Here is a 27,808-nt window from a genome sequence, read left to right as displayed (position 1 = left end):
GGTAAAAGTAATCGCACTTAGCATGCTCTTCTACAAGCTCGTTCTAGAGATCAGTCTTGGTCTGAACACCCAGAACCCGTCTGATCAAAGCTGTGGACATTTCAAAACTTGTCAAAAGAGACCTTGCTCTTTTAGGCTATGTTCACACAGCATATATTTTCGTAAAACCACGGCCATTGAATAACGGCTGTGATTGTTATGAAAATATACGCTACTTCGCCATCCATAGCATCCTGGCCGGAGCGTATACACATATTATATTCTCCGTCCGGGATCCCTAGCAGCGATGCAAACTACTGACATGTCAGTTTTCTGTGGCCGCTATTCATTGAATAGCAGCAGTAGAAAACCATTTTAGTGCACACTATGGAGCGAACGGCTTTGGCCGCATACAATACCGGCCGGGATGATCTTTTCAGAGAACGGACGTTTCATGACCTAGCTGGGTCACGGAACGGCCAGTCTCATACGTAGTATGAGCATAGGCTTAGAGAGGATCTGTAGTCAAACCCCAAACATGATATGTTTCTATCGTTAAATAGATTAAGGTGTCTTGATTATATTCCTTTTTGTGGTTTCCGTTCCCGAGATATGTGGTTTTATAGATTCCTTTACAATTCAGTTAATAGTCAGATGGGCGTGAACTTTATTTTTCTAAAACCGGTGAATATCAGTTAATGGGCGGGATTATACAGTTGGGGGGGTGTATTTGGCATACCAGCCCCCACCTGTGTAATCATGTGATTGATGTAATATTGTCATCTGATATTTGCTCTCAGCACAGTGTTTTTTATGTAGAGAATGATTAGCCCGGCTTGTGGCTCAACTCCTGGTTTATAAAAACTATAGAAGAGTTGTGACATTATTAAAGCCCTAAACTTTGGTATAATCCAGACATAACATTGGGGACGGCCATGGATTTCTTAAGTTCTACATTGATGCTGTATGCGCTATCACTTCTGCTAGTTGTCTATATATTGAAAATCCTTAAGGTATGGACCTCTGATACTACTGCTGGAAATTTTCCTCCTGGACCCTGGACGTTGCCGGTGATTGGAAATCTGCACATGATAAATCTGAACAGGCCGACTGAGACTTTTATGAAGGTAATTTAAAGCTCTGGCTGTCCAGGCATGATGGAAAATATGGTTTGGCTAAGGTCTTCACAAAACGGCACTTTTGGGGTTCCTACATTCCGTCCCCCCCCCCCTTAAAAACTTTGGCTGTTTAATAAGATCATGCTGGTGTCTGCACCCATTGCCGTAGACAAGATGTAAATGCAATTCATGTGGAATATGCACAAGGAAGTGGTTAACACTGCTACCTTCTTTATTGTTTCTTTACTGGATTCTATAGTGCTGACCGCAATGCCCAATGCAAAGCACCCCCACAATCATCAGTTACTGTGCTTCCTATTAGAAGGGGTTTTATGGCTATTAGTAGGACATGTCCTATAATGTACTATAATGTCCAGACCTATTTTTCAGCACGGACATCCCTCAGGAAAAATCCGGAGGGGGATCCGTGCACAATAGAACCCCATGGGTCAGGAAATTTATCCTGATTTTCCAAAAAGAAATCCCGATAGATTTTCCTGAGCTGTGCATGGGGCCTAAATCAACATATACAAATAATTAACCATATCATAAAACTCACAGCATATAATTTGCTGCATAATATTTACACTATGTATTCTATGTCTGGAAGGAGGAAGGGCTGTGTTTCCCTTTAATCACAAATTTAGCACAGTGTTTTTTATTTGCCGAAAAAAAAGTACCAGCAGTTTTCTCTGCTATTTGATAATTTTTTTCTGGCATTTTCTAATTGTAGTATATATTACTATGCCAAGTGTTTTGTACTCTGGTTTTTTTATTGTTTTTTTTACATTATAAGTCATGAGATATGCATATAGACATTCCTTTTTTCATATATATATATATATATATATATATATATATATATATATATATATTTTTTTTTTTTTTTTTTTTTTTTTTTTTTAATTTTTTTTTTTAGAACATACACAGTGTCCCTATTAGTACCAGCATCAGGGTCCTAAACCAAGAATTGTTCAGCAATGCCCCCGAAATAGCGAAATGTTAATGCCAACAACTTTTTTGTTCCAGTTCTTGTAGCAATTATAAGAAATGTAGGCAACAATGTAATAAATGTTTGGTTATCATCTTTATTCTCTGCTATCAGATTACTTTTTTGTTCTATTTCAGTCAGTAAAAACATAATTCTGATGAGAACCTGAAAAAGCTATAATGAATAGATAAAGGGAACAAGAGCCCCAAAACACAATATATAATATCTCACTTAGGCTCATGGGCCCAGGTACAAAAATCCATATTGTATGTGCCAAGTGTGTGAAGAAGGTGAGGAAGATTTTTGCACCAGAACCTATACATACAGTGGGGAAATAAGTATTTGATATACTCCCAATTTTGCAAGCTTTCCCTCCTCCTGCAAAGAATGGAGCTGTGTGTAATTTTTATCGTAGGTACACTTCACCTTTAAAAAAAAAATAAAAAAAAAAACTCCAGTAAATCACACTGTTTGATTTTTGAATAATCATTTGGCATTTTATTCCGTGAAATAGTTTTTGATACAATAGAAAAACACAAGTAATTTTTTTTGTCCAGAAACCTTTGTTTGCAGTTACAGAGGTCGTACATTTCTTGAAGTTCTTGACCACGTTTGCAGACAGGGCTGTCTCTGAGTTTAACCCCTTAACGGCCGCGGGCGTATATTTACGCCCTGCGGTCGGTAAGGACGTTCAGAGCGGGGCCGCGCGGCGGCCGCGCTCTGAACCGCGGCGGTCCCGGGTGCCGCTTGTAGCCCGGAACCGCAGGTATTAGCGGGCACGGTCCGATCGCCGTGCCCGCTAATACAGTAATCGGATGCAGCTGTCAAAGTTGACAGCTGCATCCAATTACCGTTTGCAGCGTCATCCCTGGTGTCTAGTGAGGAGATCGCTCCTTCGGCACGTTGTCCCGGAGGAGCGATCTCCGTCTCTGAAGCCGGCCGGGGACCGCTCCAAGATGGCGCCGTCCCCGGATCGGCACTCGTTTACTTCCGGCTGCAGCAGCCGGAAGTAAACGAGTGCCTATCTCATGGATCTCTGCAGCATATCTATGCTGCAGAGATCTCAATGAGAGATCAAAGCACTTATACTAGAAGTCCCCTAGTGGGAATAACCCTAACCCCAGGGGGGCTTCTAGTATAAGTGTAAAAGTAAAATAAAAAGTGTCATTATTAATAAAAAGCCCCCTCCCCTAATAAAAGTCAGAATCACCCCCCTTATCCCAGGTTATTAATAAAAGTAAATTAATAAATAAATAAACAAACATGTTTGGTATCGCCGCGTGCGTAATCGCCCGAACTATAAATTAATCACATTACTGATCTCGTACGGTAAACTGCGTAAGCGCAAAAAAATCCCAAAATGCAAAATTGCGCATTTTTGGTCGCATCAAATCCAGAAAAATGTTAATAAAAAGCGATCAAAAAGTCGTATATGCGCAATCAAGGTATCGATAGAAAGAATGCATCATGGCACAAAAAATGACACCTGACACAGCCCCATAGACCAAAGGATAAAAGTGCTATAAGCCTGGGAATGGAGCGATTTTAAGGAACGTATATTTGTAAACAATGGTTTTAATTTTTTACAGGCCATCAGATACTAGAAAAGTTATACATGTTATATATCGTTTCAATTGTAACGACTTGTGAAACATATATAACAAGTCAGTTTTACCCCAGGGCGAACGGCGTAAAAACACATATCCACTAAAAACACAAAATGTGTTGTTTTTTTTTCAATTTCACCACACATTGAATTTTTTCCTGCTTTTGCAGTGTACTTTATGCAAAAATTCAGCCTGTCATTGCAAAGTACAATTAGTGGCGCAAAAAATAAGCGCTCATGTGGGTTTTTTAGGTGAAAAAATGCAACTGCTAGGGCCTTTTATGCACAAGGAGGAAAAAACGAAAACGCAAAAATCAAAATTGCCCCGGTCCTTAAGGGGTTAAGCTCCCTTTGAAGAAATTCTATTCTAATGAGTTCAGGTGTGGAGACCACCTAGGCTAGTCCAGGACCTAGAAATGCTTCTTATGCAGTTGCTCCTTAGTTGCCCTAGTTGTCTGTTCCGGGTCATTGTCATGCTGGAAGTCCCAGCCACTACCCATTCTCAATGCTCTCACTGAAGAAGGTTGTTGGTTAAAAACCTTGATACCAATACATGGTCCCATCCATCCACCCTACAGTCGTCTTGTCCTGTTTGCAGAAAGTATGATGTTTCCACCCCCATGCGTCATGATTGGGAGTGTGTTCTTGGGGCTGTATTCATTCTTCTTCTTCCTCTAAACATGACAAGTGTAGATACCAAAAAGTTCTATTTTGGTCTCATCTGACCACATTACCTTCTCCCATGCCTTCTCTGGATCATCTGATGGTCAAACGGGACTTGTTCTGGTGTGAGCAGGGGGAACTGCAAAAATTTTATCCATTATGGTGTAACATGTTACTAACAGTAATCTTTGAGACTGCTCTCAAAGATCAGCGAGTGGTCTCAGCTCTCTTCAGGTTATTGATTAGGTCTTCCTGTGTGGTTCTGGTGACATCTTGCATAGAGCCCAAAACTGAGGAAGACGGATAGTCATCTTGTTTTTCTTTCCCAGTAGCAGAGCCCAGACTTATCCAATACATGGAGCTAGTAAGGCAGCAGAAGGCAGCCTTAGTGTCATGAAGAAGATGTAGGAGCTATGTCATGTCACTGATCCTGTTAAAAATGGAAGCCATAACACTATTATTATTATTATTACTATTATTTTCTCTGTTTAAAATTGTTGAAATACTTTAACCGTTGCAAAATTTTTCATCTTTATTTTAGCTGTCAAAAAAATATGGCCCAGTGTACAGCATTCAAATGGGCAGCGTGAAAATGGTGGTGCTGTCCGGGTACGAAACTGTGAAAAGTGCGCTCGTGGACTATGCTGATGAATTTGCAGAAAGACCTCATATCCCAATATTTGAAGATATAAATGAGGGATTTGGTATGCTAATTATATATGTTACCTACTTTCATGTGGTATTAAGGGACATTTAAATACAGTAGTGTAAGGACCCCCTGATGACATCCCACAGAGAACAACTATGCATTCACTCCTAAAAACACCCTTTATTGTAGTCTTTGGATAAAATCCATAAAAAAGCATAGCGGCTGGATTGCCGACACCTTCAGTGTATGTGACAGCTTTTGACGTCAGAGGAAGTGCATTGATTGCACGAAACAGCTGCAACATACAATTAAGGTGCCAGTGTTCCAGCTGCCATGCGTTTCTATTGATTTTATCCAGAGACTACAATAAAGAATGTTTTTAAGAGTGAGTGTACTTTTTTTTCGGGATGTACATTATGTTTGCCTCTGAGAGTAAGCACCCCTGCAAGTCTGAACCCCAAAGTCCCCTGCACCCATACGGATTTCTCTGATTGATGGAAGTGCCCACCGCTTGTCCTACACACTGAGAACTGTAAGCAATAGCTTTCACTGGCGGCTCAAGACCATCAATGTATTAAATAGTCAACTATTCACTTGAACATGTTCCATGTAACGCTACTTTTCCCCATCACAGCTGTTTGATAGAAACAAATGGTCAAAGAGAAATAACTACTTTTTAAGTGCCACATGGGATTTGAATCACTTGTGGGGCTCCAGCTCTAGGAAGGGACAGTTGGCATTAACTTATGTGAGTCTTCACTGCATCAGTCACTGGATTAAGGGAAGTCATGATAATTCCAGAGAGGCATGCGGGACATACAAGAAAATAAAAATATTTCTTCTATCCTGATAAAGGTTACGTGAGGTTACAGGGGAAAAAACACTTAGCAGGATGTGACTCAACTGATAGGAAGATAAAACAAATGATACCTGGCTCTTTTGAAAAGTTGTTTGTAAAGTTGTAAAATCATGTTTTCCTTCTCAGCTTAAGAGGCTGTGCCGAGCTGCTGCATACATGCCCCCCACTCCTTTGCATGATTAATGCACAGGGAATTGGCTTCTAGCAGTGAGACATGTACATTAATCATGCAGAACAGGGAAGGTGGGGAGGGAGGAGGTGTGCATGTTGCAGCTCAGCACCACCTCTATGACACTTACAACTGCAAACAGCCATTAGCTAAGAGATCAGTATAATTTGGTATGGGCAGACTAGACTGGCCATTCTGTCTTTTTTTGCTGTCTTCCAAAATCACTCAAAAACTATTAAGTCCTTAACGTTAATCTGTCACTTGCAAAACACATGATAAACTGCCAGCACTGTAACATATATCCCAAGCATACTGATACCTGTGAAATATGCCTGCCTCTTTATTCTGCTGAAACAAATTCTTTTATGTTACAGTGTCAGAGGGGCGTGGCTTAGGGTCTTCAGTGCCCTAGAACTATATCATTTCTTTGCTTTTAATCCTTGTCTAATTCATGATTTGTTATTGTCAGAAAATCCATCCCATACCTCATATTCTATTAGTAATAAAGACTTGATGGATGTCAGATACTACAGTTTTTTCCTTTTCCAGGTGTCCCATTTTCTCATGGAGAGAACTGGAAAGCAATGAGAAGATTCACATTGTCTAAATTACGGGATTTTGGAATGGGCAAGAGAACAATAGAAGATCGGATCGTGGAGGAATGTGGATTTATAATTAAGCTATTAGAGTCTCTGGAAGGTATAAGAAATAAATGTTATGGATTTACTTTTCTACTTCTTAATCACTTTGCTCAGTGTATGACTCATATGGTATGATGGTGTATTACTACATTCATTGGCTTGTTCCTAACTAGAGAAGAGTGAAGTTCCCCAAATCTGCTTCAGGTCCAGCTCATCTCAGATCCCAATTTTGATTTAGATACAGAAGCAGGGACTCCTTTCAATGGGAGGTGTCCCTGTTCCTGTACTGAACACTGAGGACGAGAAGAGTGCAGAGCAGCTAGCTCAGGGAACATAGTGATTAGAAGTTGCAATGCATACAGCATTATCTCCAGCTTTATACTTCTGACCAATAGAGGTCATTGGGTTATTTTCTCACAAAGCATTTAATTTGCATTAAATAGAGCAATTTTGCAGTGAATTGCGAAACTTGCAATAAAATAGCAGTATTTTACAGCGATTGCACAATTTGCTGCAAAATATTGCTCAGTAATGCTAATTAAACACTATGCTTGAGTACAGCCTAAAGGTTAGAAATGCAAAGATCAATAACTAAAGGTATATCTGATCTCACACCCTAAAGCCCCTATTCCACAGGCCAACTTGAGGAGCAAACAAGCGCTCTCAGTGCTCGTTTGCTCCTCGTTCCCCGCTCGCTGCCACGGCAATTCCATGCGGCAGCAGTGAGTAAGTGAGTCCAGGGAGGGCCGGGGGGAGCTGCGGGGGGGGGGGGGTGGGCTGCCCTGGTGATCGCTAGATCATCCAGGCAGCCCATAGCAAACAGCAATGTCTGCCGCCGCTGCAACTATCAGCCGACATGAACAATGTCGGCTGATCCTTGTCTTCTATTCCACAGAACGATTATTGGCAGTAACGGCCGATACTGGCGATAATCGTTCCTTGGAATAGGGCCTTAACTTGATGAAAAAAGCTCTTGAATGGTTTCAAATGAACTAGTGACAGATGGTTTTATTCTAAAAGGGGGTCCTAAAATATTGCTGTTTTATGGACTATCATGCTCCTTAAATCGAATGTACCATCAGGTGCATTGCTTTAAGATTTCTACATCAATAGATTGGCACCAGCACAGGGATGCCAGTGCCGTGTCCCTTTTTTGAACCGCGGCACGGTTCCCGCGTATGGCGCTAGTCTATTCCGGCACTGGTCCAGCCTGAAGCACTGGAGGCGGGCTCGTCCCCCATGTGATGAAAACCCCTCCTCTCTGATGAAAACCCCTCCCCCCATTGACGGAGTCGCGTCACAGAGGGGAGGGCAGAACATCACACTGGGGGCGGCCGGCCCGCCTCCAGTGCTTCATGCCTGGCCAGAGACAAGGAATAGACCACATCATGCGCGGGAACCAGGCCGCAGTCTATTGATGTAAAAATCTTAAAGCAATGTACCTGATGTTACATTCACTTTAAGACACAGTCATTGCTGGTAAAGATAATTTTAAAAAGCCAGTGCTTGTTCACATGTCAAATTAAAAGCGGTGTTCCCATCTCAACTAATACTTATACTCAACTCATACTTGTAGGGCTTGTGCAGTTATATATTTATTTTACTTTGTAGGTAAACCCACCAATCTGACTAGGAAAACAAATTTTGCCATCGGGAATATAATCATATCAATTATTCTCGGCCACCGACTTGACTACAAAGATCCCGCTCTGTTCAATGTAATGAGACTTGTAGATGATAATATGAGACTTCTCGGAAGCCCATCAATTATGGTAGTTTATTTTTCATTTTTTACTGATTTTACAATTGTAACAGATCTGTTAAGTCTTTTTTATTATTATTATTATTATTATTATTATTATTATTATTATTATTATCATTTATAAAGGGTTAATATAGGGACTTTAAATGGGCATTGTCACTACAAATAACATTTGGCATGTCATCAGACATGTCAAAAGTTAATCAGTTCAACAAGATGGGTTACGCACTTCTGTACTAATAAGCGCCGTCCACACTCCCGAACTCCACCAGTCCGGTAAAACAATCCAATGCATACACAGTAAATGTGAAGGAAAATGGTTTTCTCACCAGGTAGCTGCAATCTTCGGGTAATGAAACCCAGCGCACTCCAACGATGTGGAGAGAGTCGACTTGACTTTACATTTCTTTTTTTATTATAATAGTTAGATGCAGCATACAAAGTATAACTTGCTCACAGCTGATGTGTCTCTCACATCCGGACGCCAAGGTACGTCCTCCTCGCAGACGTTTCGGAGGATACAGACTCCTCCTTCCTCATGCGAATGTCAAAAGTTAATGACACAGAATCATTGCGTCATTGCTGATACCCACTCTGATCAGAAGATGCAGCCGTGGAGAGATCGAGTCAGCGCAATCCACACCCCGGCCGGGTGAAAAAAGTCTACCACAAAATCACGCGTTTGCAATTCAAATACTAAACATCAACCAAAGAAAAATAGCAAAACTAATAAATGAATAAAGCATATATTTATTTAAATTAATAATAAATGACATAATTACTAGTGATGAGCGAACGTGTGTTTCCATCATTTTCTGAGGTTGACAGGTTTTCACACGCCCTTCCCTCTACCGAACTTGGGTCCCCTGCAAAAATGCTCGAGTCTCCCATTGACTTCAATGGAGTTTGTTACTCGAAACGAGCACTTGAGTATCGGGAGATATTCGTCTCGAGTAACAAGCACCCGAGCATTTTAGTACTCATCACTAATAATTACCAACATGAGATAAAAAGTACAAAACTGGAGAGAGGAATGGATTTCAGTGGGGTATATGTGACTAAGGACAAAAATATAAGTAAACAATCTAAAGGGGAACACCCCGTGTAAGGCACAGATAGATAGATAGATAGATAGATAGATAGGAGATAGATAGATAGATAGATAGATAGATAGATAGATAGATAGATAGGTAGATAGATAGATAGATAGATAGGAGATAGATAGATAGGAGATAGATAGATAGATAGATAGATAGATAGATAGATAGATAGATAGGAGATAGATAGATAGGAGATAGATAGATAGATAGATAGATAGATAGGAGATAGATAGATAGATAGATAGATAGGAGATAGATAGATAGATAGATAGATAGATAGATAGATAGATAGATAGGAGATAGATAATAGATAGATAGATAGATAGATAGATAGATAGATAGATAGATAGATAGGAGATAGATAGATAGATAGATAGATAGATAGATAGATAGATAGATAGATTGATAGGAGATAGATAGATAGATAGATAGATAGATAGATAGATAGATAGATAGATAGATAGATAGATAGATTAGATAACCTCCTGTATGTGCAGGGCCAACACACAGGGCTGAATAAACAAGTGTACATAGTGGAACAAAGTAAACCCACTAATTTGCCCAGCAAATAATAAGTACAAGCCCACATGTAAGCAGAAAAAAATAAAAAAGCCAAACACAGAAAGGAAGAGGATGAGCACCACCTACCACACTGACATCTTACCACTCTCCAGCACAGACTACCCCGACCCTGATCCATTGCTACTCCATTGTTCCTCCAGAGCCAGGTCCCGGTGCATAGTACATCATGGTATCAGTGTAGGTAGTGAAGTACCACTCAGCCAATCACTGGCTGAGGCATGACAGGAACCACAGGGCTGCTCAAGCAATGCACCCTGCTTCCTCACTCTGATCAAACACTGCTGCCAACAGAGTTCTACTGATGCATTAGAATATACAGTATACAGGGGAGGTTGGCTTTAAGTAGCGCTGTGAGCAATTCAGTTGTGACTGTGTTGGTGGCAGCATAGACCAGGGATTGGGCATCCTTGTAGTTCCTAACACGAAAATAGGTGGCAGCAGAGAGGCCCATATCGCACCTTACTGCTGCCACTCAATGTCTACTAGTATGTCTACTGCATTTCCCCATGGTGGGACCATTAAAGGATTATCTTACATATTTTTCAAGTATGCATTGCAGATACTATATAAGCATTCTCAAACTTCAAACTTCTCTTAACTATTGGTGTTTCCTCTTTAAGATCTATAATGTATTGCCATTTTTTCAATACCTGCCTGGTAACCACTTGAAAATAAAACAGAATGTTAAGGAGTTTCATGCTTACTTCAATGAAAAGATTGCAGAGCATCGTAAATTACTGGATAAGGATGACCAGCGCGGCTATATTGATGCTTTTCTCATTAAACAAGATGAGGTAAAAAATAAATTGTTGTCAGGTTTCCTTTTAAAGGTCTTGGAATTCCCTTTGATAATGTTACTTTGCCTCATTGATCAGCTGAACGCTTTAGATATTACAAAATTAATTTCAAAAAGAAGCTAAGTGGTGAATTTCTTGGAAATTCCTGAAGCTGATGTTCACATCAACTGTATATTCTATTCTTAATTTATCTTATGAAAATATTTAAAATTTGATATCAAAGGGGTATTCTGGCCCCTCTTTAATGAGTGTGCTATAGGGTGGGGGGTTGAAAAAAAAAAAAAAAAGAGGCAAACGTAGCCCTGTTCCCCTGCTGCTTCCCCACTGCTCCAAGATAAGCTCTCAGAAGTAGGACTGGGTGCTTCAGCCTTAAGAAGCAGGTCCTGCTTCAAAGGTGGCAGAAACAGGAAGAATAGAGAAGAGACATTGGGGGACTAGATGGTGGTGAATAGGAACTGCAAGGGAGTAGCAGAAAACGGGGCTAGGTAGGTATAGTTTTTTGTATCCTTCCCCAGATACCCTGCCCCAGCAGTATATTAATTTTTACTCATGAATACCAGCCTGAGGTGGCAGGTCCTGCTTCAAAGCACTCATCTCGGAAACAGGAAGAATAGAGAAGAGACGTTGGGGGACTAGATGGTGGTGAAGAGGAACTGCAAGGTAGTGGCAGAAAACGGGGCTAGGTAAGTATAGTTTTTTTGTATCTTTCCGCAGATACCCTGCCCCAGCAGTATATTAATTTTTACACATGAATACCACTTGAAATAGCTATTCCAGTGTCCATAAAAACTTAATATAATACTTTGAAATACTTTGACTCCCTAGGGTCTCTTTTTGTCTTTTTTAGCCTGTTTCTGAGATGAGATGTCTGAGCAGGACCTAATGTCTGCTAAGCCAATCACTGTCTGAGGCGATGATTGGTTAAGCGGGCAGGTCCTGCTCTGACCTGTTCCCTAGGAAGTAGCCAGAAGAAGCAAACATCAGGGACCCAAAGTGGAAAAATGTAAACTGTAGGGGACCAAGAGTAAATGCTGAGCATTTTTATTTTTCTACAACACTACATCAATTTTTTTATGGACAGTGGAATACCCCTTCAATATTTCTAATCAGCCTCGGACTGGGCCACCAGGGAGCCGGGGGATCCCCCGGGGGGCCCCACCCCCTCCTCCCTCTTGCTGGGCCCTGCCCCTGAGCCAGAGAGGGGCCTCCCAGGGGCCTGCCTTGTATGGGGAGCTCAAGGGGCCCCCTGCTGGCTCCCACACTGCTGGTGTAAGTAAAGAACGGCATCAGGGCCTGTTCTTTCTGTTATCATTGGCCCTCCCCTCCCCCTGCTCACCTGACTCCCTTACATCAGCTCCCAGCCTCAGCGCTGCCCTCTTCCTGGCTGTCACAAGATGCCAAGAGCAGCAGCAGCCCCCTCCATCCCCCTCCCCTCTGCAATCATGTGACTCTTTCCTGCTCCTGTGTGTGCAGTCGGTGCACAGGAGAAGGGGGAGAGGCTGCAGGCTGCCGAGCCTGGCTGGGAGAAGATGGAGAGAGGAAGAGAAGATGGAGACAAGAAGGCTGAAGCTTCTTGCCCTGCTTAACATGTGAGTGTGTGTGTATATTTGTCCATCTTTGTCATCTGTGTGTGAATGTACATCTATGTCATGTGTGTATGCATGTGAGTGTTATATATGTGTCTATGTAATGTGCCTATGCGTGTGTGTATCTACCATGTATATAGTGTATATTATGTAATGTAGTTCTATAGATGTTTCATATATGCTTTTGTATCTGTGTATCTGTTTGTGTGTCTGTCATGAGTCTGTGTGTGTTAGTATGATTAGATGTACATATGTGTGTTATGTCTGCATGTTAGTGTATGTCTGCAGTATGTCTATTTGTGTATATATGTATACCGTGTGTATGTGTGCAGTATTTATATTTGAGTATATATGTATACAGTATGTATGTCTGCAGTAATTCTATTTGAGTATATATGTATACAGTATGTATGTCTGCAGTATGTCTATTTGTGTATATATGTATACAGTGTGTATGTCTGCAGTATGTCTATTTGTGTATATATGTATACAGTGTGTATGTCTGCAGTATGTCTATTTGTGTATATATGTATACAGTGTGTGTGTCTGCAGTATGTCTATTTGTGTATATATGTATACAGTGTGTATGTCTGCAGTATGTCTATTTGTGTATATATGTATACAGTGTGTATGTCTGCAGTATGTCTATTTGTGTATATATGTATACAGTGTGTGTGTCTGCAGTATGTCTATTTGTGTATATATGTATACAGTGTGTGTGTCTGCAGTATGTCTATTTGTGTATATATGTATACAGTGTGTGTGTCTGCAGTATGCCTATTTGTGTATATATGTATACTGTATGTATGTGATGAGAAAAATTTCACACTCTGGAGGCCCAGTTGTGCAGGAGATCCGTGAGGCTTAGGGCCCTATTCCACAGGCCAAGCAACCATGTAAACGAGCACCGATCTGCTAGATCGGCGCTCATTTACTAGACCTATTACACAGCCCGATGCTCATGAAACAAGGGCTGCAAGGACATCGTTACCAATGTCCTTGCAGCCCTTGTTTCATACATTACCTGTCCGGGCCGCAGATCTTCTTCAACCGGTCCCGCGCGGCAGCGTCGGCTTCGGAGCATAGCTGTCTGAACTGACAGACCGCTCAGCCAATCACTGGCCGCGGTGTTTCCGGCCAGTGATTGGCTGAGCGGTCTGTCAGTTCAGATAGCCCCGCTCCAAAGCCGATGCTGCCACGCAGGATCGGGAGAAGAAGATCTGCGGTCCGGACAGGTAATGTATGATGCTTCTGAAATCGTCGGTCACCGCCGCGCATCGCTATTCAACCGTAGCAATGCGCTGGTGGTGAACAACGATTTTAGGTCTGAACATTAATGAACGATCAGCCGATGACACGATCATCGGCTGATCGTTCTCTCTATTCCACGGAGCGAAAATCAGCCGAATTGGGCCGAATGGGGCCAATTCGGCCGATTATTGCTCCTGTGGAATAGGGCCCTTAGGCTCTGATCAGCTGATTCAGGATTCTCATATCAAAGATGATAGGTATTGTAGTAGCTATAACAGTAAGACTTTAATCAATGGATGACGCGTTTCATCAGATGAGATCATCAGATCAATTGAGGGTTCCCTTAGAAACACATTATCCATTGATTTAAGTCTTACTGCTACGTCTACTACACCTCCTATCATCTTTGATGTGAGAATCCTGAATCAGCTGATAAGCGCCTAAGCCTCACGGATCTCCTGCACAACTGCGCCTCCATAGTGCAAACTTCTTCTCAACCATTGTACAGACTCAAAAAAGCCGCAGTATCAGACACAAGTAGTATAATGCCCCCCTCACACAATGGAGCGTGCACTGGTGCACCTGCATCCGAATTCAGCAGAAGTGAAGATTTTCCGGCCGGTACTGCAGTACCGGCCGGGATGATCTCCAGTAACACAGGCCATTCTGTGACCTGGCTGCGTCACAAAATGGCTGGTGTTATATGTAGTGTGAACCCGGTGTAACGCCTGGAGTCATGGATCCACTGAACTGTCACTAGCGATGGTGGTAACCGCACCAGGGAGCGGAGTCTAAGGGGCCGCTGATTTTCACCAAAGCCCGCCGCAAGGCGGGATGGACTTGCTGCGGCAGGCGACCCCCAGGTCGCTACCCCTGGCTTGGTTGCTAGTGACAGCAGGCGAGGCGTGGCAGTAGGCAGATGGTAATGCAGGCAGAGGTCTGTAGGCGTGACCGCAGGCGGCAGGCAGAGCTCAGGAACAATGGTTAAGCAGCAGACAGGGACCAGGGACCGGGACAGAGGACAGGGACTAGGAGCAAGGACTGAGGTCAGGAACAACAGGGAGCTGGGCCAAACGCTAAGGGAAGCATGTAGAGGCTCCAACACCTGTGGTAGGGCATGCTTGGATAATATAGGGAGTGACCATAGCAACTACCAATTAAGGACGGACTGGCCCTTTTAATTAAAAGTCTCCAGTCTTCCAATACTTACCAGCTGCTGTATGTTCTGCAGGTAGTGGTGTATTCTCTCTAGGCTGACACAGTGCTCTCTGCTGCCACCTCTGTCCATGTCAGGAACTGTCCAGGAAAGGTTTTCTATGGGGATTTGCTGCTGCTCTGGACAGTTCCTGACATGGACAGAGGTGGCAACAGAGAGTGTCAGACTGGAGAGAATACACCACTTCCTGCAGGACATACAGCAGCTGATAAGTACTGGAAGACTGAAGATTTTTAATTAGAAGTAATTTACTGATCTGTGACTTCTATAAACAGATTTTTTAAAAATGGGTCTCTTCTGCTGGAGATTGTAATAGAAAAGCAGACTAGATCATTTTCTCCTTCTATGTTTCTAAGGCTGTGTTCACACGTGACATTTTTGATGTGTTTTTACAGCAATATTGTTGGAATTTCATTGAAGTTTCTACATAAATGGTGCAGTTTTACCACAACTGCATAAACCAGAAACAACTGTATAAGTGACTGGCAGTGCACTAGCATTGCTGGTCACATACGCAGCTCTATACAAAGTAACGTGAAAGGTTTGGCGCTAATTATGTCTGTGTATGTAGGGTGGGCCCCAAGAATCAATTTCCCTGGTGGGCCCAAGGTACCCCAGTCCAACACTGTTTCTAATTGTTATATATTTATTTAGGAAAAATCTGATCCCAATACCATTTTCCATGAAAAGAATCTGCTGAGTGTTTTATTGACCTTATTTATGGCTGGGACGGAAACCACATCCTCTACCATACGATGGGCCATATCATTTATGATACAACACCCTGAAGTTCAGAGTAAGTCCTTTATGAAGTCAGTAATTCAAACAGGTTTTTTTCCCCCCAGGATTAGAAAAACATGGGTGCTTTCTCCCACAAACATCTTCTCTCTTGTTCTCAGTTTTAGCGTGGTTTTGTAATTCAATTCAATTTACATTGGTGCCATTTTTCAAAGAAAAGCCCTGGGCAGGGCCGTCTTAACAGCATTATGGGCCCCTGGGCAGAGGTGCAAATTGGCCCCCCCAACCGCCACATCAAATCCCCCACATCTTTGCATATAGTGCCCCCCATATAGTGCCCCCCATAGTAGCCAATCCCCCCATATAGTGCCCCCCATAGTAGCCAGTGCCCACATAGTAGCCAGTGCCCCCTTGTAGTCAGTGCCCCCCATAGTAGCCAGTGCCCACATAGTAGCCAGTGCCCCCTTGTAGTCAGTGCCCCCTATAGTAGCCAGTACCCCTATAGTAGCCAGTGCCCCCCATAGTAGCCAGTGCCCCCCATAGTAGCCAGTGCCACCATAGTAGCCAGTGCCCCCATAGTAGCCAGTGCCCCCCATAGTAGCCAGTGCCTCCTATAGTAGCCAGTGCCCCCCATAGTAGCCAGTGCCCCCCATAGTAGCCAGTGCCCCCATAGTAGCCAGTGCTCCCCATAGTAGCCAGTGCCCCCATAGTAGCCAGTGCCCCCCATAGTAGCCAGTACCCCTATAGTAGCCAGTGCCCCCCATAGTAGCCAGTGCCCCCCATAGTAGCCAGTGCCCCCCATAGTAGCCAGTGCCTCCTATAGTAGCCAGTGCCCCCCATAGTAGCCAGTGCCTCCTATAGTAGCCAGTGCCTCCTATAGTAGCCAGTGCCCCCCATAGTAGCCAGTGCCCCCCATAGTAGCCAGTGCCCCCATAGTAGCCAGTGCCCCCATAGTAGCCAGTGCCCCACATAGTAGCCAGTGCCCCCATAGTAGCCAGTGCCCCCCAAAACAACAAACCAGTTACTCACCCTTCCGGCGGCCCCAGCAGCTCCTCTCCCATCAGCGCGCGCTCCCGACATCCTCCGGCACAGGCAGCGGGGTACAGAGAGACTGCCTGGGCCGGAAGTGTCCGGCTGCATGACACATCCAGGACACAGGCAGCGTCTCTGTACCCCGCTGCCTGTGCCCGGAGGATGTCGGGAGCGCGCGCTGACGGGAGAGGAGCTGCTGGGGCCGCCGGACGGGTGAGTTCCGGGACCGCCCGCCCCTTCTAACGCCGCTTAGCTGAGTCGATCAGAAGCCCAGGGAAGTGCTGCTCATTGCACTTTCCTGGGCTTCTGATAGGCTGTCAGCTGAGAAGCGATAGAAGGGGCGGGCTGGGCGGGCGGAGGGGGTGGCTCAGGGCCGCTCACTATGCATATGCATAGTGAGCGGCAATAGAGGGGGCGGGCGGGCCGGCTTCCTTGCGGTGCTCAGCCCTGCTTGGGAGCCGTCTTCGCTTTATAGTTTAGTTTTATAAGTGCGTCTTATAAAGCTAAAAATACAGGTCACAGAGGGCAGGGGCCCCCTAGGACGCAAGGGCCCCCGGGCAGCCGCCTACCCTGCCCAATGGATAAGACGGCCCTGGCCCTGGGCAAGCCTTTAAAGGGGCTTTAGCTGATAATCCCTTAAAAAGGCTTTAGTTTTCCTCTCCAGCCTGAAGCTTAAACTTTTTTTCTTCCCCTCCCATCCGAGATATGAGGGGGGGGGCAGGGCCAGGTCAAAAACATGCCCACACTAGATGTCCAATAGCTGCATAGTGTCTCCACATTATCGGAGAAACTGCAACTATTTGAAATCTTGTGCCAGTGTAGCTTTGTCCGCATGTGATGATCAGGACTTAACCCCACCCCTCCACTTCTCTGAAAACGTACTTCCAAGATGTAAAATCTCGGGACATGAGCACCAGGAAGCAGAAGGCTTCAGATGTCTTTTGCTTACTGGACAGCCCCTTTAAGGAGGGTTCTCTTCTTTGGAAAATCACTACTTGTTAGAAGGGTTAAAAAGCTAATTATAAGAATAAAATGTATAAAATATATTTTACCCTTTGGCACTGTACAAGTGTGTGCTTCAAAAGTATGGAATAATAATAATAATAATAATAATAATAATAATAATAATAATAATAATAATAATAAACAAAAGATAAAACGGAAAAAAGGTCCCTAAATAGAGATGAGCGAACCTCGAGCATGCTCGAGTCCATCTGAACCCGAACTTTCGCGGTGGCTAAAGTTGGATAAAGCCCTAAGGCTATGTGGAAAACATGGATATAGTTATTGGCTGTATCCATGTTTTCCAGACAACCTTAGAGCTTTATCCAACTTCAGCAGCCCCAGCTATTCAAATACCGAACGTTCGGGTTCGGATCGACTCGAACCCGAACCCGGTTCGCTCATCTCTATCCCTAATGTATCTCACTGTAAGGGACAGTAATATGTAACATGGTGATTCTATGATTGTATGGTGTACACTCTATGACCAACCAAATTGGTCATACAATATATAGAGGCGGTACTTGGGCTGTCTCCACCTTCCCCACAGAACGGGAAGGCAGCGGGAGTCAAATGCCGATGGTTAGAGTTCAAACTAACCTGAACATCAGCCCTGTTTGATCCTCTCTATCTACATCTAGCACCATAAGATTACAGGTCCAGGAAGGATGGCATGTAGTTGGTCATACAATATACACCATACAATCATACGTATGTTCCATAGTACTTAAGCAAAATTTGACCAATTATCTGTAAAAGCAATGCATAGTGCATAAAAAGAAGTACACAACATGTGCATAAATAAATGGATACTAGAGATGAGCAAACTTTTCAAACGTTTGGTTTGGCAGGTTTGCTGAACTTTAATGTATGCTTTAACAAACCGCACTTTAAAAAAAAATAAACACCTGCAGATTTTTAGCTGTTTTTATGCGGTTTCTAAAGGCCGCTCCTTATACCTACATGTCCTTGATCCCTCTGGTCATTCTTCTCGGGTTCTGTACCAGAGTTTTCTATGATAAAGGCCCACTCAGCCAATAACAGGCTGACTAGGACCGGGCAGCACCACAGCCTGTGATTGGCCTGTGTCTTGTCTCTAGAGTGCCAATCACAATCAGCCAATCACAGGCCGTGGTGCTGTCCTGTGCGGACAGGTGAAAATATATATATATATATACCGTATTTTTCGGACTATAAGGCGCACTTAAAATACTATGATTTTCTAAGAAATTGTAAGTGCGCCTTATAGTCCGGTGCGCCTTATATGTGGACCGGGACAGCTCCGGCCTCCATGGCACAGATAGACACAGCACAGCGCAGCGCTCCCTCACCTGGACTCCTGTGCTGTCCGGCTCTCTCCAGACGGGGCTGAGCGCTGCTGTGCTGAGGTGTCTGCATTCCGAAGGGGAGGGGGAGCCCGAGTGGAGGCAGAGGGAAACTAAGGCCCTGTTCTCACTGAGGAAAGGTAGCGGAATTCCACGGCGGACAATTCCGTTGCGGAATTCCGCTACCTTTCCTCAGTGGGAACGGGGCCTAATGCTGCGGCTCTGCGGTAAGCTCGGCAAGGGTCCGGGGGAGACGGTATTTGCAGGCAGGCTGTTCTGTCAGGCACTCTTACCTGTCAGATGAGGGAAGAGTACGGGCTGCCATGGGCTCCCTGCGTGTCCCCGCTGATGCTGTGTGTGACGGAGCAGTCTGCCACACCGCTCCGCCGCCGGCATATGAGCAGGAGGGAGAGGGAGCCGCAGGGACTCCGGCGCCATGTTGCTTTGACCGGGCAGAGGGGAGAGAGGCTTCCAGCTTCCTCTGTGCAGCTTCCTCCGCCGCTCGCCTGGATCAATGAAGGGTTTAGAGTAAAATAAAGCCTTGCTGTGCAGTACAGCAGCCGTTCGAAGCGGGAGCTCGGCCAGGACACAGCCGCTCTCCTCAGTGGCTAAACCACGCCCCCTCTCTCCCACTGTCCCGCTCTCCCTGCTCTGAGGCTCCTAACTATGGTGGCCACAATGCTCCATGCAGAATTCTGACAACGGGATTCGCTGGCAGAATTCTGCCTATCCTGCATGGTGCATTAGGGCCACCATAGTTAGATTCCTCAGTACTGTGACATAAGGAGCTTCAGTAAGTACTGTGACAGGTGACAGGTGACTTACAGCAGACCCCAAAAATGCCTCCTGTTAAAAGACATGCTTATAATGCTGATTTTAAGCTTAAAGCAATAAGCTATGCAGCAGAGCATGGAAATAGAGCAGCTGCAAGGGAATTTAACATTAATGAATCTATGGTGCGTAACTGGAGGAAACAAAGGAGCACACTGAGTTTCAGAGGACACAAAGCAAGATGGCCACATTTGGAGGATAAAGTAGAACAGTGGGTTATCGAACAGAGAACTGCAGGGAGAAGTGTCTCCACTGTCTCTATCCGACTCAAAGCCACAGCGTTAGCACGCGACATGGAGATCAAGGACTTTCAAGGAGGTCCTTCATGGTGCTTTCGTTTTATGAAAAGGCGTAATCTCTCCATCCGCGCCAGAACAACTGTCTGCCAGCAACTGCCAAAGGATTATGAAGAGAAGCTGGCCATGTTCCGCACCTACTGCAAAACCAAAATAAATGAAAAGAATATTCAACCAGAACACATCACTAACATGGATGAGGTACCCCTCACTTTCGACATCCCTGTACAACGTACTGTTGAGAGAACAGGGACCAGTACAGTATCTATACGTACCACAGGACACGAGAAGTCTTCTTTCACTGTAGTCCTCGCCTGTCAGGCTAATGGCCAGAAGTTACCACCCATGGTCATTTTCAAGAGGAAGACTTTGCCAAAAGAAAAGCTTCCTGCTGGTGTCATCGTCAAGGCTAACCCAAAGGGCTGGATGGACGAGGAGAAGATGAGTGAGTGGCTAAAGGAGGTCTACGTCAAGAGACCGGATGGCTTTTTTCACAAATCCCCATCCCTATTGGTCTGTGACTCCATGCGCGCCCATGTGACCGATGCTGTCAAAGCCCAAGTGAAGAAAACTAACTCGGAGCTTGCCGTCATTCCAGGTGGATTAACCAAAGAGCTCCAGCCGCTAGATATCGGCATTAATAGGTCATTTAAAGTTAAATTGCGAGCTGCATGGGAGCATTGGATGACAGAAGGTGACCACACATTCACCAACACAGGGAGGCAACGCCGGGCAAGTTATGCTACTATGTGCAAATGGATCGTGGATGCCTGGGAGAAGGTATCAGTCTCCAGTGTCACCCGAGCTTTCAGGAAGGCTAGAATCATCACTGAAGAGCTAAGCAGCAACGAGACCGACTCAGATGATGATGATGATGATGATGATGAGGGGGACCAGAGAATGCTTGATGCCGAAATCGCCCAACTGTTAAACTCCGACACTGAAGATGAAGAATTTGATGGATTTGTAGTGGAGGAATGAATTGAGAATATACCGCAAGTGTACTGATTTACAGTTACAACTAAACAAGTTGTCAGTTAGTGTTAAAAAGTTAAATAAAGTACGGTATGATTTACGGTCTGAGTTTTGTTTCATTTAAAGAGAATCAGCATCAGATGCACATTATTGCCATAATTTTTTTTTTGTTTGTATGATCGTTTTTCGTTTGTTCAAACTAGATGCGGTGCGCCTTATAGTCCGGTGCGCCTTATCGTCCGGTGCGCCTTATATATGAACCTAGATGGCTTAGCAGGCTGAAATTGAAGGTGCGCCTTATAGTCCGGTGCGCCTTATAGTCCGAAAAATACGGTATATATATATTTTTTTTATTTACATGAGCAGTGCCATCTAGCCAAAACTCTCTAAACTTTGCAGAAAGTTCGGTTCAGCAGCGAAACCAAATTTTTTGCAAAGTTTGAAACAAATCTGGGTTCGGCAGGTTCGCTCACCTCTAATAGATACAACTAAATTAACATTTCATTTTCTAACTACATTAGAACGAGTACATGATGAAATTGATAGAGTGATTGGATCTGCTGTGCCACGGATCGACCATCGTAAGGATATGCCTTACACCAATGCCGTTGTTCATGAGACTCAGAGACTTGCTAATATTCTGCCAATGGATCTTCCTCGAGAAACTACAAGAGATGTTGATTTCCAGGGCTACCATCTACCTAAGGTTCTATACAGTCTATGCATAATCATGTCCTTCACTATTCAATTTCTCTCATAACTGGTTGAGGTTGTGTAGGGTCACAAGGCCCACCTGGCAGATTATGGTTACTCACTTTTTTTTTTATTTGGTATAGAAATAAATTCTAAAGACTCTTCTGGTTCATGTGCAGGCATCTAGACTGGAATCTCAAAGTCTTCAACTTAAAAGGTGTCTTATAGAAAGATGGGGTAGGTAGGTTTGCACCAGGCCTTAGTGCCTATGGGTTTGGTGTTATATAGCAAGATCTGACACATCTAAGAGTGGTTCCAAAGGTAAAGACAAATAGTGTAGAGCTCAGGTCAAACAAATTTCAGTCAATATGGTGAACAGGCTGAGGTCAAGATTGGCAGAGTACAGTATTTGCAATATGTAAGATGATGAGAAGGTCAGGGCAGACAGAAGACATACAGATGAGGTAAGAAAACGATAATAAGTAGATGTGTAGAATCTAGCAATCGTAATTTAGTCATAGTAAGAAGGATTCCCAAAATGACCTAGGATAAAAGGGCATTAGTGGAGGAAATAAAAATTTAACGCACAATGCCACTTAAATAGGTCACAATTAGCATATGCTCTCAATAATAACAAATATGCCCCAGGAGGAAGAGGATGGTGGTGGATAGGTAGCAGGTCAGGAGAACAGCATGGTGAGCAATGAATAAATGATTAATGGAGGAGGGTGAGTAGGCCATGTTGGTGAGAGGTCAGGACATTTAAAGGGGTTATCCAGGATTACAAAAACATTGCCACTTTCTTTTTTTAAATGACGCCTATTATTTTAGTTCCAAATGAAGTCAGTCATTTCGGCTTCTGGGCATCCATCATTACAATGACATCTCTCGGTACGTTTTTCTAGTTCAGGTCCTTCTGGGTGTGGTTCTTTTTTGAAAGTCTATTAAATTTAATAGTAAGGACGGTGAAAAGAAATGTGTGTGAAGAATAAGAAGAGGTCTGTTGTTCACAAAAATATATGTGAATAATTGTCATAAACATCATTTTGATGTCAGTGCAAGGATGTTATTAAATACACTCTGTGCATTGGGCGGCCGTCATTCCATTGACTTCAATGCATTCCAATGACGTCAAATAAAATGGGGTAACAATAGATGATGTTTGAAAAAGAAAAAGTGGATTAGTGTGAACACAGCCCCTCTCTTGTCCACGCCCACAAACTGGAGACAAGAGTGGTGCTGTTTCTGAAAGAAGTGGTCATGTTTTTCTAACTCTGGATAACCCCTTTAAGCATAAGGTTGTGGGTCTGAAAAAATTACAACCTAAGGTTGAGTAATCTTTATATTTGAAGAAAATGTTGATGAAATCTGTTTAAATACTTATATTTGTTTATAGGGCACATACATCATTCCCCTTCTGGAATCAGTTTTATATGATGAAACTCAGTTTGAGAAACCAAACTCCTTCTTCCCCGAACATTTCCTGGATTCAGATGGACAGTTTGTGAAGAGGGCGGCTTTAATGCCTTTTTCAGCAGGTAACATCCTTTCTATTGCTGTGAACGGGCTACATCTATTGGCCCAACCATGAAATTTTGTCAAGAATCACTGCTGCAAAAATTACTCTTGAAAGGGTCATCCACTTTGGACCGCTGTTTTTTTTATTTATTTATTAGAAGAGCTCACCAGCAGTAAATTGGTCAGAAACTGTGCCACTGATGAATTTCTTATTGATCAGGAAGTAAGAAAAGTGTTGAGTTTATCAAAGAAGAAGTTCATTGTTATACAATTTTTTTTATTGATACCGTAGGAATCAAATTTTTATGTAATATACAGGTAAACAGCATCCTTAACCCCTTCATGTCAGCAATCTGTATATATATATATGGTCCTACTGCACATACCCCGTGCAGTAGGAATGTACATATACAATCCTGGCTGTAAAGGGATTTGATGCGTGCAGGACCGCTGCAGTGAGAGCGTCCTGCCCACATCAGTGTCCCGGGAGCTGAGAATAATGAGAGGCAGCTGTGATCCCGCAGCTGCCTCTCATTAACCCCTTAAACACCGGGATCTATATCGATTGCAACTTTTAAGGTACTCAGTGACAGTACCGATGGGAGGGGGTAATCCACTTACCTCTGTCCTGTTGGATCGACCATCCATGCATAGAGTCTGCTCTCAGGCAGACTCTATGCAGATATCGCCATTAACACTGATCTATGGTATGCTATGGCAAAGCACAGATCAGTACTGTATATTCAATCTATTGATTGCATGTTTTAAAGTAAAAAAAGTGTAAAAAGTGCAAAAAAAAGTTTTTAAAAGTATAAAAAAAACTTATACCTCCCCACTAAAAGTTTAATATACCTCCTTGCCCAGTATAAAAATAAAAATATTAAAAAAATAAACATGTTATATATCTTAGCATGTCGAATTGTCCGATCTATTAAAATATCATAATTGTTCCAACACGGCGAACGGCTTAAACAAACAAGAAAAAAAAACACCAGGATTGCTATTTTTTTTTTAATTATATATGAGAAAAAAAAATAATAAAAAGTTTCTGTTACACCAATATAATATTAATAAAAACTAGAGATCATGGCGCAAAAAATGACACCCCGACCAGCCCTGTAGGTGGGAAAATAAAAGTGCTATGGCTCTTAGGTGGAGGAACCTTGCACTAATTTGACCCGGACATCCGTGCATCAATGGGCTCGGTCTTGAAGAGGTTAAAAAATTTCACTCTCTCCCCCAAAATAACATTTATACAAGCATTCAGCATATTTTTCAAATTTCCCATTAGTCTCCTGAGCGCAGTAAGAGTATCTGGGTGCTAACATTTCTACCATTGATCAGCAGATTATGCAAATTAATTGACTAGCAAACACAATGCAAAAAGTAGAAACTAATGAAAAAGTAGAAGAAAACAAAATAGTAGAGAAGATCTATTACAAAAGTGAATAACATGGTGTTATACGAAAATATCTCTTGCTCACATACTCATTGTATTTCTCATTGTCTTATGTTTCTGTAATCCACTCTAGGAAAAAGAGTTTGTGCCGGAGAAACGCTGGCAAAGATGGAGCTATTCCTGTTTGTCACCAGCCTCATGCAAAAATTTACTTTTCGTCCTGCACCGAACGTGTCCGACTTCAATGTCAAACCTTTTTTTGGATTAGCAATTCCTCCGATGCCTCAGAAAATCTGCTGTGTGCCAAGGATGTAGGGGGCAAAGGCCACTTAAAGAAATACATAGAGTCCTGGTACTGTGAGGCCTAATAACTGGTAACGGTGTAAAACCCGACAGCATAAAATAAATAAATATTTAATATCTTGCCTTTTTTCCCCCTAAATAGTAGAATATTGTATCACACAGAGCAAAGGGGCACAGCTCTCACACTGAAAAATGGAAACTTTCCCAGACTGTGAGGCATAGGTAAGAGTGCAATGAACTTACTGCCGGCAGAGCAGAACATCGATCCAGGAAAAACATAATGTGAGTTCCAGAACATCCAAAACGTTTTTGGATATCCATAAAAGCACGTTCACACAGAGAAGAAAGTCATAAAAACTGTGGTCTGCTCTATGTGAACGTGCTTTTATGGATCTCCAATAAAGTTTTGCAAATTTTTGGAATGTACCGGACAGAAGCCAATTTTCGTTTTGTTTTTTAAAAGGCCATAGCACTTCTATTTTTTCACCTATAGACCCATATGAGACCTTACTTTTCGAGTCACTAATTGTACTTTGCAATGGCAAATCGTTTTTACGCCGTCCTTTCTATTAAAAAAAATGTACTTGTTATATATGTTCCTCAAGCCGGTACGATTAAAATGATATGTAACTTGCATAACTTTTATATTGATTGATGACTTTTTAAAAAAATAAAAACCTTTTACAGAAAATAGTGTTCCTTAAAATCGCTCTACTACCATCCTTATAGCGCGTTTATCCTTTGGTCTATGGGGCTGTGTGAGGTGTAATTTTTTGCACCATGATGTGTACTTACTATCGGTACCTTGTATACATATTTGTGACTTTTTGATCATTTTTTATTACAATTTTTCTGCATTTGATGCGACCAAAAATGCATAATTTTGCACTTTGGCAGCTTTTTGCACTTATGCAGTTTACTGTGCGAGATCAGGAATGAGATTTAATGAGGAATTTAATAGTTTAGGCGATTACGCATGCGGCGATACCAAACATGTTTATTTATTTACACACACACAGACTTCTTGTCTGTGCATAATCAGGAAAATTTGACTTCAGAGTGCAGAGTGAAGACGGGTTCTGCTATGTCCATTATAACCTATGGAGGGGGGAGGGGTCGAGGCAGAGGAGAGAGCAGGAAGAGGAGATACACATACCAGCTGTTTACTCACTGTCTGGGCACATAAACCGCTGGATTCACAGGTCAGAAAGGTCAGTGCTCACCTAGCAGCTTGGGGAGATAACATTGCAGGATGTAACCTGTGTTTTTAGTCCTCCGTGCAAAACTCCCTCTTCTCGACCCCTCCCTTCTCCATATAATAGAATGGACAGAGAAATCCTGCTTTATCTGAAGTGAGGGAGGGATGTGGGAAACTGATTTTTGAGTACAGAAGGAAACTATTTTGCTTAATAAAACCTATTACAAAGTTTCTTAAAATGGCTTGAACTATTGATATTTATTGTTTTCTGAAAAATGACCCTGAAATGACAGTTTTTTTCTTACACAATATTGTGCATTGTGTGAATGGTAAAAACAACTGGTTAGACTTGACTCTGTGTATAGCTGAGTTCCTTCTGATTGACCCCTCCTTTCCCAGGCATTCCTATCCCACCTTCTGGCCGCTCCCCCCAACACCACCACCCCTTCACCCCAGTACCTTTACGTCACAGACTTCAACCGACTCCAGTTTAGCGTTGGAATAGAACGGCCACAACAGCCTTTTTCTTTATTAAAGTGCTTGAACATAGCAATAAATAACATGTCAACAAACATCAAAACATTAAAACATTAACATTGTCTGGAATCAATATTTTCTTTTAATTGAAATGCAGGGAGGTCTGGCAAGGCCCCATTCCGGGCAGTACCAAAATCTAAACCAATCTTCTCCCCTAGCCGCAACGCATCGACTCAGGAGTTGACAATAAATCATGTGGTACTGCCGCACACCAAACCGTTCCCAGGGCCCTATCCCGAAGGGAACCACTTAACTTTAACCACACTTTCCATTACCAAATAACTTGGTAAAGATAGGAAGCCATCCCTATGATGGGTCCCCATTTAACCAGGCCAATTTTTAGGTGCCCTGCAAGACCTCCCCACGCAGGCTGTCATGACGAAGAGGAGAAAAAGACCCTCACCCGAACCACCTTCACAATCCATGCTGCTACCTAGGGCGGGCAGGCGGGCTGAAGCTGGTCCGGCAAGCTCTGAAGATCCACGTGATTCCTCCTTCCTATCTGACTTCAAGCTCCACCCCCGGTGAGTATCCTGCTCCAATCCCCTCACTTCCTTTCAAACCACTCGCCCCCCTCCTCCTAACCTTCTCCTGACCCCCTTCTCCTTCTCCCCTCACACTCCACGCTCCCTGTTATCTTATTAACCCTATGCCGCAGTCCCAGCTAACCAGGTCATGTCGGGCCTCCGCTACACTGCGTACGCTCCGTGCCCTCCCTTCTGGTTCAGGGGCAGGAATGTGAGCTTCCTCAGACCTTCCCACCACCATATTGACCCAGCAGATGTCTAATACAGCATTCAAGGTTGCTTATTGTAGGTGAGCTCTCATTACATTGATCATTTTGTGTTCTGTACCTTAGCTCATTCAGTCATAGATGCCACTTCCACATCTGCACCCGCACCCGGACACAAGATGTGGGACTCCATATTCACAGCATTGCCTGCAACTTTTCCCTCCCCTCTGGGGCTGATTCCAGATCTGGTGCATGCTGA

The 27,808-nt window shown here is 43.3% G+C and overlaps 1 protein-coding gene across 1 annotated transcript; it reads left to right on the top strand.

Annotated features, from left to right (window-relative positions):
• The first annotated feature begins 842 nt into the window (after positions 1–842).
• On the top strand, positions 843–25,763 carry LOC138796048 (cytochrome P450 2K4-like). Its single transcript, XM_069975935.1, has 9 exons — positions 843–1,106; positions 4,899–5,061; positions 6,584–6,733; positions 8,287–8,447; positions 10,740–10,913; positions 15,624–15,765; positions 21,690–21,874; positions 23,258–23,399; positions 24,912–25,763. The coding sequence occupies exons 1-9, from the start codon at positions 915–917 to the stop codon at positions 25,091–25,093; spliced, it is 1,491 nt and encodes a 496-aa protein (XP_069832036.1). The 5' UTR covers positions 843–914; the 3' UTR covers positions 25,094–25,763.
• The last annotated feature ends 2,045 nt before the right edge of the window (positions 25,764–27,808 follow it).

This window comes from Dendropsophus ebraccatus, chromosome 6 (genome assembly GCF_027789765.1).
Source record: "Dendropsophus ebraccatus isolate aDenEbr1 chromosome 6, aDenEbr1.pat, whole genome shotgun sequence".
NCBI classification, from domain to species: Eukaryota; Metazoa; Chordata; class Amphibia; order Anura; family Hylidae; genus Dendropsophus; species Dendropsophus ebraccatus.
The sequence above is the reverse complement of the archived record's forward strand: the minus strand, read 5'-3'. Positions and strand labels throughout refer to the sequence as shown.